This window comes from Acanthisitta chloris, unplaced genomic scaffold (genome assembly GCF_000695815.1).
Source record: "Acanthisitta chloris isolate BGI_N310 unplaced genomic scaffold, ASM69581v1 scaffold3109, whole genome shotgun sequence".
Lineage (NCBI taxonomy): Eukaryota > Metazoa > Chordata > Aves > Passeriformes > Acanthisittidae > Acanthisitta > Acanthisitta chloris.
The window spans coordinates 1-14,933 of record NW_008690645.1 but is presented as its reverse complement, the minus strand read 5'-3'; the positions used below and the strand labels follow the sequence as shown (position 1 = coordinate 14,933).

The 14,933-nt window shown below is 50.0% G+C and overlaps 2 protein-coding genes across 2 annotated transcripts; one reads left to right on the top strand and one right to left on the bottom strand.

Moving 5' to 3' along the window:
- Positions 1 to 4,626: 4,626 nt before the first annotated feature.
- On the top strand, positions 4,627 to 9,782 carry RRP36 (ribosomal RNA processing 36 homolog (S. cerevisiae)). The gene is made up of 6 exons (XM_009081875.1): positions 4,627 to 4,754; positions 7,944 to 8,010; positions 8,861 to 8,965; positions 9,088 to 9,162; positions 9,269 to 9,386; positions 9,646 to 9,782. Exons 1-6 carry the CDS (start codon positions 4,627 to 4,629, stop codon positions 9,780 to 9,782), a joined length of 630 nt encoding a protein of 209 aa, XP_009080123.1.
- A 2,877-nt stretch (positions 9,783 to 12,659) lies between these two features.
- On the bottom strand, positions 12,660 to 13,590 carry LOC103809062 (transmembrane protein 121-like). The gene is given in 2 exon segments (XM_009081874.1): positions 12,660 to 13,083; positions 13,085 to 13,590. Coding segments are annotated over 2 exon segments (930 nt in total).
- Positions 13,591 to 14,933: the final 1,343 nt, after the last annotated feature.

Sequence of the window (14,933 nt, the reverse complement as noted above, 5' to 3'; positions counted from 1 at the left end):
GCCGTTTGGCAAATGGCTTGGTCTGGTCCCCTTTTATATTCTAGCCCCTGCGTCCTTCTGCATCCTTCCCTTACCTGTGCTGCTCAGGGGATGAGCTCGGGATCCAGAGCAGGGTTTGCACTGGAGCTGTGTGGAAGGTCCGTGGAACAAAACTGTGTGGGAGCCTCTTCTCCCCAGTCACCTTCCCTGTGTGTGGAGAATGGTTTGGGTTGGAAGGGACCTTAAAGATCATCCAGTTCCAACCCCTCTGCCATGGGCAAAGACACCTGCCACTGCAACAGGTTGCTGTGGAGGATCTTGCACACGACAAGGTCAGTTGTACTGTGCAAATTCAGGTACGCAGAAGCTTGAGAGGTCCTCAGAGGACAGATGAAGTGGAAGAACCAGGTGGTGTGTGGCTGTGGGCTGAGGTTTGGGGCATAAAGGTCAATTGTTTTTACTCACAGCAGTGAGCACAGTGTGGTTTCCTTATCTCAAAGTGATCCAGATGAGAATGAAAACCTTGTGGGAAATGCAGCAAAGGCCCTTGAAGTGAACTGTGAGGGAATGGACATCAGTGTCAAATGCATGGCACAGTGTGTCACAGGTGTGAGGAATTGAGTTACTGGTTACCTGGTGAGAGGTGTACTTGGTGTGTCTGTGTGGGGCTGTGAGGAAGGCCCATCTCCTCTATGGGTGGCCTTTCCGGAATGGGGTTTGGTGCCACACCAGCTGTAGGCACTTTGTTTTCCTCTGTTAATGGTGAGCTGTGGCAAAGCTCAGAGAGAGGACCACTGGCAGTCACCCTTTCCTTCCTACAGCTGGACATGAATGGGAACAGCAGTTTTTGCATCTGTCAGGGCTCTCTGCAATCTTGTTTCTGGAGCAGAAAGAGTTTGTTAGAGTCCAACATCAATTTTGTCTCAGTAAGGAACAACTAGGCAAATACCAGACATTTCTTATGCCATCTGGTTTTGCATCCTGGGCCCTCTGATGTGCTCAGCGGGTTGTACAGTTCTTAAGAGGTTCAGCCAAGAAAGGTATGAGGTGTCCATGTGTCACAGGAGTCTGTGGGAGGAGAGGAAACACAGGAGGCTGTACTGGTGAGCAGGAAATGCGCCTGTTATCAGCAGGTAACACAGCTTATCCAGAAGTTGGAAAAAAGAGGAAACAATCCACAAAATAATGGATGAAGGAAAATGGCAGGAGGGAAGATGAAGTGGACTACAGAGACAGCACAGAAAGTGTAAATTATAGGGGAGGGAAAGGGAATGAAAAAAATAGGGAAATTAAAGTCACAAAAAAGAGTGCCAGAAACAAAGAAAATAAGCTAATCCTGCCTTTTTAACCGTAACCTTTTCATACACACAGGTGCCAAATCTGTTGCCCAGCAGTGAGCACCTGCTAGGACCAGTCATTTCTGCCCCAAAACAGGCTTATGTGTTTAGGCTGATGTCCAGTGATGTTTTTATCAACACGAGTGGCTAATTCAGTTGCCTACAAATAGATTGTAAGATGTATTTCATGGACTGATATTACTGTGTGGAAATCATTTTCTCCTTTAGGTTTTGGGTAGTCAAGTCTGATCTCCTGTACCAGTATTGAAATATTTTACCAGTGTAAGCTCTGCATGCCTTTGCTTTCTCTGATTTATTTCAAATCTCTTATAATCCTGTGCTAAATCTTTTTGTGTGGTGTCTATCTCATTTTCATTGATAGACTTCAGTCTTGTGAGCCTTTGCTATTTAAATGGTATTGTTTTGGAATTGCAGCCAAATGGAGTATTGTAGTGCAAGTGACTGTGTTTTGTCTGTCTTAGAGTAGCTTCCACATCACTCTTCCTTTCCTTTAATGCTTTTTTTTGCCCTTTTGTCTGTCATTGTTCAGAGTCTTTCATTTGTCTGCCTGGTGATGCTTTGAGTATCTAGTGAAACTCAAATATTGCCCTATATGGTTATTAATTGCTCTATCCTCTGGTAACTTGTATAATTAGCACCGATTTTTCTGGTAGTGCATCAGGTTAAAGCTGTCTGTACTGACTTTGAGCTGCATGGTGGCAGATGCTCTTGTCCAAGTCCTAGAATTTGTTGGTTTTCTTCAGTCCCTGCAAACTCCAGCAGCAAGATTACTGTAAATTGCTGAGTGGAGACACAGTTCCTTGGTCTGGAGGGGATTTCACATTCTGGTCAGGCAATTAAGTGATTGTACACAAGTGACACAGCAAAGATGGAGAACCTGAGGGAGATCAGAAAGGGTGACAGGGCTGTCATCCATAAGAAGGTAAGGACAAGGGTGTCTGCAGGAGTCCAAGCAAGAGAGAATGTCAAACTGCAGTAAGATAAGGGGGAAGAGTGTTTTGGGGAAGCAGTGTAATGAAATCATGCTGTATTCACATTTCCCATGTGTGGCAGACTGGATAGATGATGTTCCCTTAGCCCGCTTCAGAGGACTAATGAGCATTTACAGAGGAGAGTTCCTGGGTTTTCAGAATAAGCAAAATGGAAACATTTCTTCAGGCAGTGCTTGGCTATGCTTATTTCTGGATGATAGGAGTAATTTCTGAAGCAGGAAGTCTTGGTTATTACCAGGGTGAGAGCGACTGGGATGATGAGTCCATGCGCTGAGCCAGCATGATTGACCTCATGTTGCCTCCTGGAGTTGGCAGCAGATCTGGGCAAAGCACACAGAAACCTTGTGTCATGGAGCAGTGTATTGGGTTTGCATGGTCGGGGCTTGGTAGTGAGTGAGCTACAAGGGTGGTGGCTTCTGTGAGAAGATGCCAGAAGTTTCCCACAACTCCCATTAGTTCTGCCGTGGCGATGGGTTTTATGAGCAGCAGTGTTAAGTGCCTCTGTGGTAACATATTTAAGAAGGGGAAAAAACTTGCTGCAGATCAGCATCTGTAAGAGAGGAGCGAGAATGTGTGAGAGAAACAGCCCTGCAGACCCTAGGGTCAGTGAAGGAGGGGGAGGAGGTGCTTCAGGCACAGTAGCTGAGATTCCCCTGCTGCCTGTGGTGTAGCCCACAGTGAGACAGGCTGTGCTCTGCAGCCCATGGGGGACCCCACACTGCAGCAGGTGGATGTTCCCCTGTGGGAAGCCCATGCTGGGGCAGGCTCCTGGCAGGACCTGCAAACCCATGGAGAGAGGAGCCCATGCTGGAGCAGGTTTGCTGGCAGGACTTGTGACCTTGTGGGGGACCCACGCTTAGAGCAACCTGTTCCTGAAGGATTGCACCTTATGGAAGGGACCCACACTGAAACAGTTCTTGAAGAACTGCAGCCCTGTCTGTTTTGCCCGTGACAGTAACTGGTGAGTGATCTCTCCCAGCCCTTATCTCAACCCATAAGCCTTTTGTTGTATTTTCTCTTCAGTGTCTGGCAGAGGAGAGGAGTGACAGAGTGGCTTGGTGAGCACCTGGCCAACGTGCCACAGACAGGGTGTGATTGTCCCTACTGGGCCACAGTTGAGGGTGTTTTGTGACAAACACATAGTATGCCAAAGACCATGTGCTTGTCACTGCTTAGAGGTGTTGAGCACGCAAACACCAACCCAGTCATGTTTGCCAAGTCTTTCCTTTTCAAAGGGAGCCAGTGCAAACCCCTTCTTGCCCCTGCAAAAGAATGGAATGAGTATATGCAAGTGCTGACTTAAGAAATTATTTCAGTTGCTGGTTCTGAACACCCAGAAGTGAAAATCCAGACAGAATTTTTGATAATATTTTTACATTCTGATTATAAGAAGTGTTAAAGATTACTGGCACTGAGGGATATTAAAGAAACATAGCAGTGGACAGCTCCAGCAGAATATCTTGTGCTTTCATTACCACTACAGGTAGAACTGGTTTTGGTGTTTCCTGTGTTGGACTTCTGGACAGCAGTCAGAAGAGAGAAGGAACATTTGATGAAACACATGGTGTAAATAACACTGAAGGAATCTCCCAGCAAGGCTAGAATACGAGACTGCTTTTTGGTGTTGTGGGGTTTTGTTCTTTCCCTGTGAATCAGGCTATAAGCTGTTCCTTTTGGCAATGACGTGGCGAAGGTGGAATCTCTGGATTTCAGCAGTTGACAGGCCCCCCAGTTGAGGAGGCTCTGCTCTGGGAATCACCTCGTTGCCGACTGAGTGGAGCGATGGTGGATGTGCAGAGGGGAGAGTCTGTCTCTGAGTCTTAAACTGAACAGGCCACGTGGTTTTCCTGCACCTCCTGGCTGGTCTCATGGTGTGAGAGGTGTGATGATTCCCATTTGAAGGTAGTGAAACCACAGTCTGTTGAAATGACAGTTGGGGCTGAGTGGTGACCCCTCAGAATTTGCAAGGCAGCCAAAGCAGAGCTCAGTGCAGAGCTCATACTGCACTTTGTACCAGGTAAGAGCTTTGATCTGGTCTTGTGTTTGCCATTGTGTGGAGAGAGAAGCAAAGACACACTGGGAAGACAGGGAGACTATTCTAGTGGTAAAGGCTGAAGTGATGAATAAGAGGAGAATCAAAGGCTGAGAGATGCAGTGGCTTCTTTCTGCCATGCAGGTATAAAGGGATGGCACCACTGTGCTTATGTCACTGTCTCAGTGGAATTTGGGGGTGAGAAGGGCCTTGAGAAGCTGTTCAGTTCAGGTGTGTCCTGCTCTCTCTTCCAGATCAATCCCACATGTCTTTTGAGGAACTGCTGCAGGTGCAGAGTGATGCCAGAACAAGAGTGTCCAAGCAGGTGATCAGTGGGAAGAAACCTGCAAAACCTGCCCAAGCTACAGTGAAGCAGCAGCAAGGCAAAAAGGGGTAAAGAGGCTCTTTTGTGATCTGAAAAAATGTGCATGTGTGTTCTCTGCACTCCAGGAATTATGCTGGAAGCACCTCACAGTGGTGGCATGGCCTTGGAGCTGGCATAGATCTCCTTTAATGTGCTAGACAATAATGCCTGTCACTATAGTGTTTCATTTGGCAATGCTCTGTTGCTGTTTTCAGAGCTCTTAATATCCTGCCCTGTTCAAATTCCCAGCAGCCACCTGTTAGTTGATAGTTAAATTGACAGTCAGTGCCTTTACACCCTCTGCATTAAGGCACCTGTAACCCACAGCATGGTGTACCTCTCTCAAGCTGTATGGTAGTGTCCCCGGACCCTGAAATAGTTACCCTACTGTTTTCTAAACCCCCTTTTGCCTGGTTCCACTGGCTGGAGTTACAGTCACAGCCAATTGTTTGGAATTTCATTCATCCTTCTGCTGTTGTCTTATCTATGCCTTGTCTCTGTTGATTTTCTTTTTTTTTTTCCCCCTCTCTACAGTACTTATCATCACAGACTTTTTCCTGTATTCAACACAACAAAACTATCAGATCTTCCTACAGTTTTCCATGGGTTCTCACTGGTAACAGCAATACCCTTACCCTCTATTTGCAGTACTTCATTGGTTTTCAGTCCTCAGAGTCACATCCAAGTGATTTGAACAGGTTTTCTGTGTTACATGGCCACTCCCTAACTTATTTCCAAATTTCTGCTTAATACATCTTTCTTCTGCTGTAAGCAGTTGATAAGAATAATGTTTCTGCTTTGCCTTTTACCCAGGACTCTGGAGGATTTTGTGTAGCACAGCATCTTCACACAGTGTCTCTATTTCTGCCACACAGTTTGCACAATTCTGCTTTTATTTAATTTCTCTAATCCTTTAAGTGATATATCACTGTAAATCCCACATGCTGTTTCTCTTATGATTTTGTTATGGAAGTGAGCTTCTCGGAGAAGGGACTTAATGAAAATTCCCTGGAACTGAGCTGGCTTCAGCAATGCTGTTTAAAGCTGACTTGAGGGCATTGTACAGGGGTGTAGCCACATCAGTGGATGTGAAACTAGACTGAATGCTTCCCCAGAAGGGATCTGGAAAACTCAGTTATGCCTGCAGAGTCATGTTCCTGCCCTGGTGTTATTTGTGGCTGACTGTGGGTGTAATGCCCATGTGGGTGCTCTCAGCAGGTGGCTCACAGGTTTTTCACGTTTCTGATAACTTACCTGATATACTGACAAGTCACAGGATGCAGCATCCAGGTAAAACAGGGAGAGTAATATTCCGTTCTCCCACTTTATACTGTCCCCCCTCAGACATCTAAAGCATCAAGCTCTAAAGGCCTGTGTGTTGGAAGGAGAACTTGTTCCCTTAATTGGTTGTCACCATGATCCTCATGGTCCTGATTCATTGTGAAGTCTCTTTTGGGATATGTCCCATAAACTGTGCAGCCCATATACCCAGGGGCTGACCTTTTCTTTACTGGTGTTAGTGTGCTTTCTCACTGAGCCTGGCCACACTGGAATTGGCCTGTCTTTGTAACTACCAGGTCAGTGCAGAAATTCCCAACTTTGGCACCCATGAGTGTTGAGAGAGCTGGCAGATGTTATTGTTCAGCCCCTCTCCATCATCTTTGGAAGGTCATGGAGAGCAGGAGTGGTGCTTGAGATCTGGAGGAAAGCTGGTGTCACTCCAGTCTTCAAAAGGGCAGGAAGAGAGGACTCAGGTAAACTACAGACCAGTCAGCCTCACCTCCATGCCTGGAAAGGTGTTAGAGTGCCTCATTCTGGAGGCCATCTGATAGCCTTCTATGATGGCATGGCTGACTGGGTGAATGACATGACATCCTCATAGGCAAGCTCAAGAAGTGTGGGTTAGATGAGTGGATGGTGAGGTAGATTGAGAATGCTGAATGGCAGAGCTCAGAAGGTCATGATCAGTGGCACAGAGGAGGCTTGTCACTAGTGGTGCCCCCAGGAGTCAGTACTGGGTCCAGTGTCATTCAACTTATTCATCAATGACCTGGATGAAGGGACAGTGTCCCCTCAGCAAGTTTGCTGATGACACATGGTTGGGAAGAGTGGGTGGTACACCAGAGGGTTGTGCTGCTGTTCTGTGAGACCTGGACAGGCTGGAGAGTTGTGCAGAGAGGAACCTAATGAAGTTCATTCAACAAAGGCAAGTGCAGGGTCCTGCACCTGGGGAGGAATAACTCCATGCACCAGTACAGGCTGGGGGCTAACCTTTTGGAAAGCAGTGCTGTGGAGAAGGACCTGAGGGTCCTGGTGGACAACAAGCTGTCCATGAGCCAGCAGTGTGCCCTTGTGGCCAAGAAGGCAAATGTGATCATGGGGTACATTAGGAAGAGCATTGCCAGTAGGTTAAGGAAGGTGATCATGTCCCTCCACTCAGCCCTGGTGAGGTTCATCTGGAGTGTTGTGTCCAGTTTTGGGCTCCTTGGGACAAGAGACGTGGAACTCCTGAAGCAGGTCCAGCGGAGGGCACCAAAGATAATTAATGGACCGGAGCATCTCTTATGAAGACAGCTGAGGGAGCTGGGCACATTCAGCCTGGAGAAGAGATGACTGAGAGGGAACCTCATCAATTCTTGGAAATATCTTAAGGGAGGGTATCAAGAGGATGGGGCCAGGCTCTTTTCAGTGGTGCCCAGCAACATGACAAGGCACAGTGGGCACAAACTGAAACACAGGTTGTTCCATCTGAATGAGGAAGAACATCTTTGCTGTGAGGGGTGACTGAGCACTGAAACAGGCTGCCCAGAGAGGTGGTGAATTCTCCTTCTCTAGGGATGTTCAGAACCTGCCTGGATGCAATCCTGTGCAACCTATGTCAAGTGATCGCCAGAGGTCCCTTCCAACCCCAACTGTGACTCCATGAGAGGAACAATCAAGTACAACACACTTACTGATGCAGGTGGTGGGTTTTCACTTGACACAGTGGGGCTGTAACAAGTTTTATGTAGGGCTGTGTTAATCACACATTTATAGATCATTTGTCTGTGGCTCCTGACTGAATTACCTCTTTGCTCTCTGTAGGTATCGTAGTGAGGATTGAGTTGAGAGAGTCTGCTGTGCAGTAATATTCTTCCAAGGGTTTGGTTAACCTGATGTGTTAGCCTGGTCCTCATTCTGACATCTGCTCCTTTTAAGTACATTTTGCTCTTTTTCAGGCCATTGGAGATGTCTGCCAAGAAGCCTGTACCTTTTCTGCGACAAGTCGTCTCTGTTAGAAAGAAGGTGGGTCCTCCCCCTCCCCAGCTCAGTAGTTGACCTCCCTTACCAATGCTGACAGAGCACAGACATGCTAGTGAGGCTGCTGCAGGTGGCACAAGCTGTTTCTGGTGGTATCCTCCAGAATACCTCCGGTGTGAAATACCTCGGGGACCACTGGTGGGTGCAGACAGTGCAGTGTTTCTCTGAGGAGAACAAGAGATGGGTGCAGGAGCAGCTGCAGGTTAGCTTGAGGAGTAACTCAAGTGTTTGTGACCCAAGTGTTTTTAGAAAATGTAATGGCTGCCACCAAAGACAATTGCCCTGCAAGCCATGGTCATCAGTCAGTTCTAGTCCCAGAAGTTCAAATGTCCATCTGCTTTCTAATCTGAATGTGACTTATCATTACTGGATCATCTGCATTAATTTCCACACTTAGAGGTCTCTTTTTGTCTCTCCCTTTTTGAATGACCTGACCCTGTTAGTCTGTGAAAATCTAAATAGGTTTGAGTTCCCAGATCCATCACCTTGACAACATGTATTCAGCTAGCTCTTGATCTGGGAGTTGCAAGTGTTTGGAGGCAGCACTTCTGCTGCTGTTCCTTGAATTGGATACTCTTGGGTGGTAGACTTGCATATGGAAATGTCTGTTACTTGGTAGACTGGATAACTTGGTAGACATGGTGACTTTATGAGGGACTGTGCCACATTGATCATTGTACTCAGTCTTTGCCAACTGCAGATGTCTGAATGGTGGGTGCATAATATTGCTGGCAAAAAAAATGGCAAGGTCTGGTCCATGAAAGGAGGAGAGTCAACAGGCTGCTAACAGGGTAATCCTGGCTACAGCTCTTGCCTTTGCTTTCCCTGCCTTCAGGTCCACAGAGACCCTCGATTCGATGACCTGTCTGGAGAGTATAAGCCTGAAGTATTTATGAAGACATACAGCTTCCTGGACAGCATCAAGAAGCAGGAGAAGGAGGTGATGCTCTGTGCCTGCCCTTGACCAGAAGAGCCTTCCTTGGCAGGGGCAGCTTCTTCAAAGGCTTTTCACAGTGGAGATGACAGGCAGGCAGCCATGCAACTTTCTGCTCTCTTCTTCAGATGGTTCAGAAGCAGCTGAAGAAATGCCGGAACATGGAGCAGAAGGAGAAACTTCAGCAGCTCCTGAACCGCATGGTGAGTTCCGTGCAGCATCTCCTTTTGGTGAGCACTGGAAGAGAGGATGTGTTACCTCACAGATCTGCCTTGATGCTGACACAGGCCATCCATCCTTTTTGTACAGACACAGCAAGAACAGGCACAGAAAAAGCAGCAGAAGTTAAGGGAGAGGGAGCTGTCTTTGAAGAGACAACAGAGGGAACTGGCCAAGCAGGGAAAGAAACCCTTCTTCCTAAAGAAATGTAAGTACTTGCTGTGAGCATGTTGCAGGAAGATCTAGAGGGAGTACTGCTGCCAGCACTCTGAGTGCTGCTGATAGGGTTCCAGGCCCTGGAAGCGAGGTATCCATACTATTCCACAGAGCTGTGGAGGGATTGTTCTAGCGCTGGTACTCAAGGGACAAGCTGGGCCTGGAGCCAAGGAGGGAGAGGTGAGGAGGGGCTGCTCTGTAGAGATGTTTCAGGCTTCAGTTTAAAACTGAAGTTTCCCTCTCCTCTCCAGCTGAGAAGTGGAAATTGGAGCTAGCTGAGAAGTATGCAGAGCTGAAGAGAAGTGGAAAGCTGGAGAACTTCCTGAACAAGAAGAGGAAGAGAAATGCCATCAAAGACAAACGCCGTCTGCCCTTACAGAAGAACTGAATGTTGGACAGACATGCTGTTGTCTGGGACTGGGACTCATTCTGCTTCGGCCAGGCCTGGAAGACGGCCATCTCCCTTCCCAGTATCTGCCTTCCACTGTACAATGATGCTGTAGGGTAGCATAGCAGAGGCTGAACTGAAGGAAATAGTGAGGTTTTTGTAGCTGAAATATCCTCTTTGTTTGTGGTTTAGACCATGACTGGGTGGTGACAAGTGTGTTGTGCAGATGGTTATGGTGTTGACAGCTGTATTTATCTTTGCACCTCCTAATTTTTAACTCTAGTGAGGAAAACTCAAGTCCTGCCTTGCATTGCTGGCTCTACTCTAGGTTTTCTCAGACTCCCACTGAGGTGGGAAAAGACCTGGTACACTGCCTGCTCAGTGCAGGGCTAGCACTGACTTCAGACCAGGTTGCCCAGGCCTGCTTTGGTGGGGTCTGGTAGTGTCCAAGGACAGATGCTACCACCTCTCTTGGCCTCTACTCTACTGCTTCAGGTTCTCAAGATGAAACTTTGTTCCCTCATCCAGAAAATTTGCCTGGTTTGCTGAAATCATTGTCTTGTTCTCAGGTGCCTGGCTCTATCTTTTCAGTGGCCTTGTCACAGGTCTGGGGTGTGGATCAGTGGGAAAAGGGTGCTGTAAGGTCTCCCCAAAGCATTCTCTTCCAAAGGGTAAATAAACCTTGCTCCCTTAGCCTTTCCTTGAAGTGCTCCAGCCTCTAACAACTTCACATACTCAACTGGAGTCAGCCCAAACAATCAGCATCTATATTCTGGGCACCCAGCCTGGATGCAGTGGTACCTCGATGTAGTCTTACAAGGGCTGAGTAAAGGGGAGATCACTCTGCTCCAGAGGGGCTGCACCTGGTGATGTCCTTCCTCATGGATAGAGCATGCTGCTGACTGCTCAGGTGCTGCTTCTGAGGATCTCTCCATCAGACCTGCTTCTCTCCTTGACTTCTCCAAGGTTACCTCCACAGAGCTATTAGTGCTCCTAGGAAACTGATTCTGTATGAAATAAAATACCTCAGTTTCCCTTTATTCCCAGTGTTGGTGCTGTTAGAGTTAAAAGTGTTTGAACTTAGCAGGGCTTAACGCTTCTCTCCAATATTATGTTTGCACACCAGCTCTTGTTTCTGCTTGCTCTGGTTGCCCCTGTCTCCTGTGGCTGTGCTAACAAGTAGGTGACTCGTATGATCCCTGTCTGACAGGTCAGAGTGTGCTGGAAGAGTGCCTCAGCCCTGCAGGGCAGTGCTGCCTGGGCACAGCTATGTGGGGCCTGGGGACAGGCCTTGCTGTGAGCAGCTCAGCCAACCTCAGGGTGTTGCTGAAGCACCTACCTCTACTGCAGTTCCTGTGGGTGATGTGTTCTGCTCTGGTGACAGGTTTTAGTGTAACTGGGGAAAGGCAGTAGAAATGGGATGTGCTGGCTTGGCTAAAGATGTGCTGCCGGTTTGTGTGCATTCCTGAGTCCATGTCCCCATCTGCTGCTGCTGGTCGATCCTGTCCAGCAGGTGGAAAACCTAGTGCACCCCCCAAAGTGGTCCTGCTTTCCCCTCCTGCCCCTCTGGAGCCAACAGGCTGCTTCGGGCTGAGGCCTGTGTGCCTGCCTGTAAGGACATCCTCACTTCTGCTCAGCACATTAGTGGGAAGGAGAGAGCCAGCTGGGCTGTGTACCTGCCAGCTCGGGCCCAGCACCCTGCAGCAAGGGAAGCCCTGGGACATCGCCCAGCTCACGCAGTGCTGTGGTGCCACTGGGTATTTGGGCAGGCGGCAGCATGGCAGCACCAGCTCCAAAGGAAAAAGATGCTTTCCGCATCTCCAGACAGCTTCCTACTGCGAGGGAGATGCTCTTTCCTCAAGCAGTGGTGTTATTTTCCTTGTTTCTAAGGCAATTTGGGCAGCATGTCCCTGCCAGACCTGCACTGGTGTTCCTCTGTGTGGAATGCGGGGACTTGCTATGGGTGTCCCTGGGCATGACTGGTGCCAGTTGATGTAAGTGCAGCTGGTTGCACAGGCAGTGGTGACAAAACTTCCACACGTACCCAGCCAGTGACACGCTCGGAGCCCACCAGATTCTCACAAGGATCTGTCTCTCTTCTCCCAACTGCAGGCCGGGAGGACTGGCTTCAGACCCAGGTGCTTGGGATACTCTTCCCCAGGCCTGGGCAGTCACTTAGTGAACCTCTCCACCCCAGACATGCTCTGCAGCTGGGCATCCAGGCATACAAGGGACAGGTGCCCACAGGTGTGTGGGGATCTGCCTGCTGGTGGGGACACAGACATGAGAAGGCTGCAGGGCTCAGGTCTTTTATTGCAAAGAGGGAAATACAAAAAAGGACAGTCACCCCCTCTGAGCCCCCCCCAGGCCTGCTGCTGGCTGAGAGGGGTGACAGGCAAGGGGAGGCCTAGGCCTTGCTTCCCTGTGTGAGGACCTTGGCTGAGGCAGCGGGGAGCAGGCTGCTGCCAAGGGCCATGCTGGGGCCAGAGCCAACCATAACAGCCAAGCAGGTGCCCCACAGTGTCCCCATACAGTGCCCTGGCTGGTTAGAGGGCAGTGCTGTATGGGGAGCACTGAGGGGAGCATGGCACAGGGCTGCTTGGTCCCTGCCAGACACAATACATGGCAGGCAACCCTGGCCTCCTCTGTCCGTTTCTCTTGGTGGAATGCTGAGGTCCCAAACTGCTCTGCAGCCTTACAGACGCTGCTATGGGTGGCCCTTGCCATGCAACCCTCAGGGACCTGAGCAATTTGGCCCAGGGAAGGAGGGAGCAGGGTCGTTGCCCTCTGTCCAGGCAGGGAGCTCAGCGGCCCACCTCAGGTTTGTAGGTGACGGCCAGGCATGGTGGTGCCTAGGCTGTAGCTCCTGCTGGCTTGTCACGTGTTGTCCCGGGCCAGCTCCTCAGGGCAGGCAGGCTGGTCCCGGGACTTTCGTGGCCCTGTAGATGGCTGGGCTGGGGCACTCTGCTGCTGGTCCGTCCCCAGAGGGGTGTGGTGCTGGTGCCGCTGGTACTGCACAAACATACAGACCTTCATCCCAATGGCCAGCATGTTCTTGCCCATGAAGATGCTGGAGACCCGAGCATCCCTGAAGAAAACCATGTTGCTGCCTCGGATGAAGATGGTGGTGATGTTGACAGTGAGCATGCTCAGCATGGGGTACAGCATCATCCGGTGCGGCATGATGCCAATGCCCTGCATGCTGATCTCACACAGGGACACGCAAGGGAGGACCAGGAGCAGGATATAGCAGTAGAAGAACATGATGCCCTCAGCCCAGAGTGGCAGGCGCCCCTTTTTGCTCCCACAGGTTGGCCTGGATGTCCAGCACATCCAGCATGTCCACAATGACCCAGAAGAGGCGGTTGCGGAGATCTTCCTTCTTCTTGAATGTTCTGACATACTCCATGTGCTCTGTGGCCACCAACAACACGTAGAGGGCTGGGATGCAGATGGAGAGCAGCAAGGTCAGGGCTTTGCGGGCTATGAGATCCAAGCTTTTACGGTCAGCTTTATAATTCTGGTACACAAAGTAGACTTTAATCTCCAGAACGAAGACATACAGGAACCAGAGGATCATGGCATAGCCCCGCTTAGCTGTCTTTACCTCTGCCCCGACCCAGATGGCCACATAGCGGAGAACTAGCAGGAAGCAGATGTCACCCACTGCCACCATGACACACATGCCCAGCTTCCTGGAGCCCTGGCTTTGCTCCACCAGGTAGGCATCCATGAGGACAAGGCTGGTCATGATGAGCACAGTGGAGAGGCACACGTGAGGTTTGCTGACAGGTGGTGGAGGAACCATCCTGCACAGAGGAACAGGCAGAGTTGTCAGGCTGAGATTCCCCTTGGGCTCCCTTCTGCTGCCCTCTCCCCAACAGCTGTGAATGGCTCAAAGAAGGGGTGGAGGAGAGTTCATAGATTTCTCCCCATCCTGTGTGCCTGGTTTGTTCCAAACCTGCAGCCTTCTAGCCAAAGTGCTTCAGAGACTCCTGATCAGCCCAGCTCCTAGGCTGCACATTGTGGGGCAAGCTGGGCGCTTGGGACACTTCAAGCACTTGGGATGCTACTGCCTCTTCTGGTAGCTGTTCACACTGTCTAGTCTCTACCACCATGAAGGGTTATGTGCCTTATTTTTCATGGGATTTCCCAGCCAGTGGCACTGGTTATATTCTCCCCACCAAGGTATATATGACCATATCTATGATTTTAACCCAAGCAGGTCCTTAACTGCTGTGATCCAGGACTGCTCTTTTCAGTCTTGTTTATTTTCACGCACAGCACAAGGCGAAGAATTTTTAGCCTGGCTGTCATGTGCGGTGGGAGGGAAGAAATCGGCCAAATATTCTGTTTACTCAGGTTCTTACTGCCCAAGAGCCTTGCCTACAGCTGTTAGCCCACGCCCACTCTAACCTGAAAGCAAAGGAAAGCAGCATCAACCCACAGCTCCAGGGCACAAGCAGCTCTGCAACAGGCCCTGAGTTTTGGCAGGATGCTCAGCTTTCTTGGGCTGGGGCAGAGCAAGCACAGTCCCCAAAAGCACCCTGACTGCCTTGCTTTGCACCAGGGCTGTCAGACTCCCTCGGCCTGACCAAGCACAGCTGCAGGCAGCTGCCATCAGAGGCGGAGGGAAGATGGAGCTGGGGCCTCACCAGGAACAGCTCGGCAGCTGCTCTGGAGGGGAGCCAGCCCCCCGGATGAAATGGAGGATGAAGCTGGGCTGATGACTGTGTGCCACAGTGCTGCACGATGTCTGCCCGTGTAGACCCTAACTCAGCCACACCTGGGCTGTGCAGGGGCCCCGAGGCACCATCCTGGTCATCCAGTGGGCAGGTGGGCTTGACCATAGAGCAAGTACTTGGGAGCGGGATGGAGACTGCACAGTTAATGGTCACTCCTGCACATGGATGCTCCTGGTGCTGAAACCGATGGCACAGGGCCCTGGGCACATGCTACCTGAAGTCCTATTTTTTTTCAGCTGAGGGAGCAAGTGTACGGCACAGCTGTGCATCCCTGGGCCCAGCAGCATCCTGGCACGGTGTGGGAGGCAGCAAAGCCTGAACCTGCCAGACACAGGTGCCTCTTGAAGAGAGAGATCAGAGGCTGGTGGGAATGGGGGAGCCCACGGACGTGGCACATTCGGAGCAT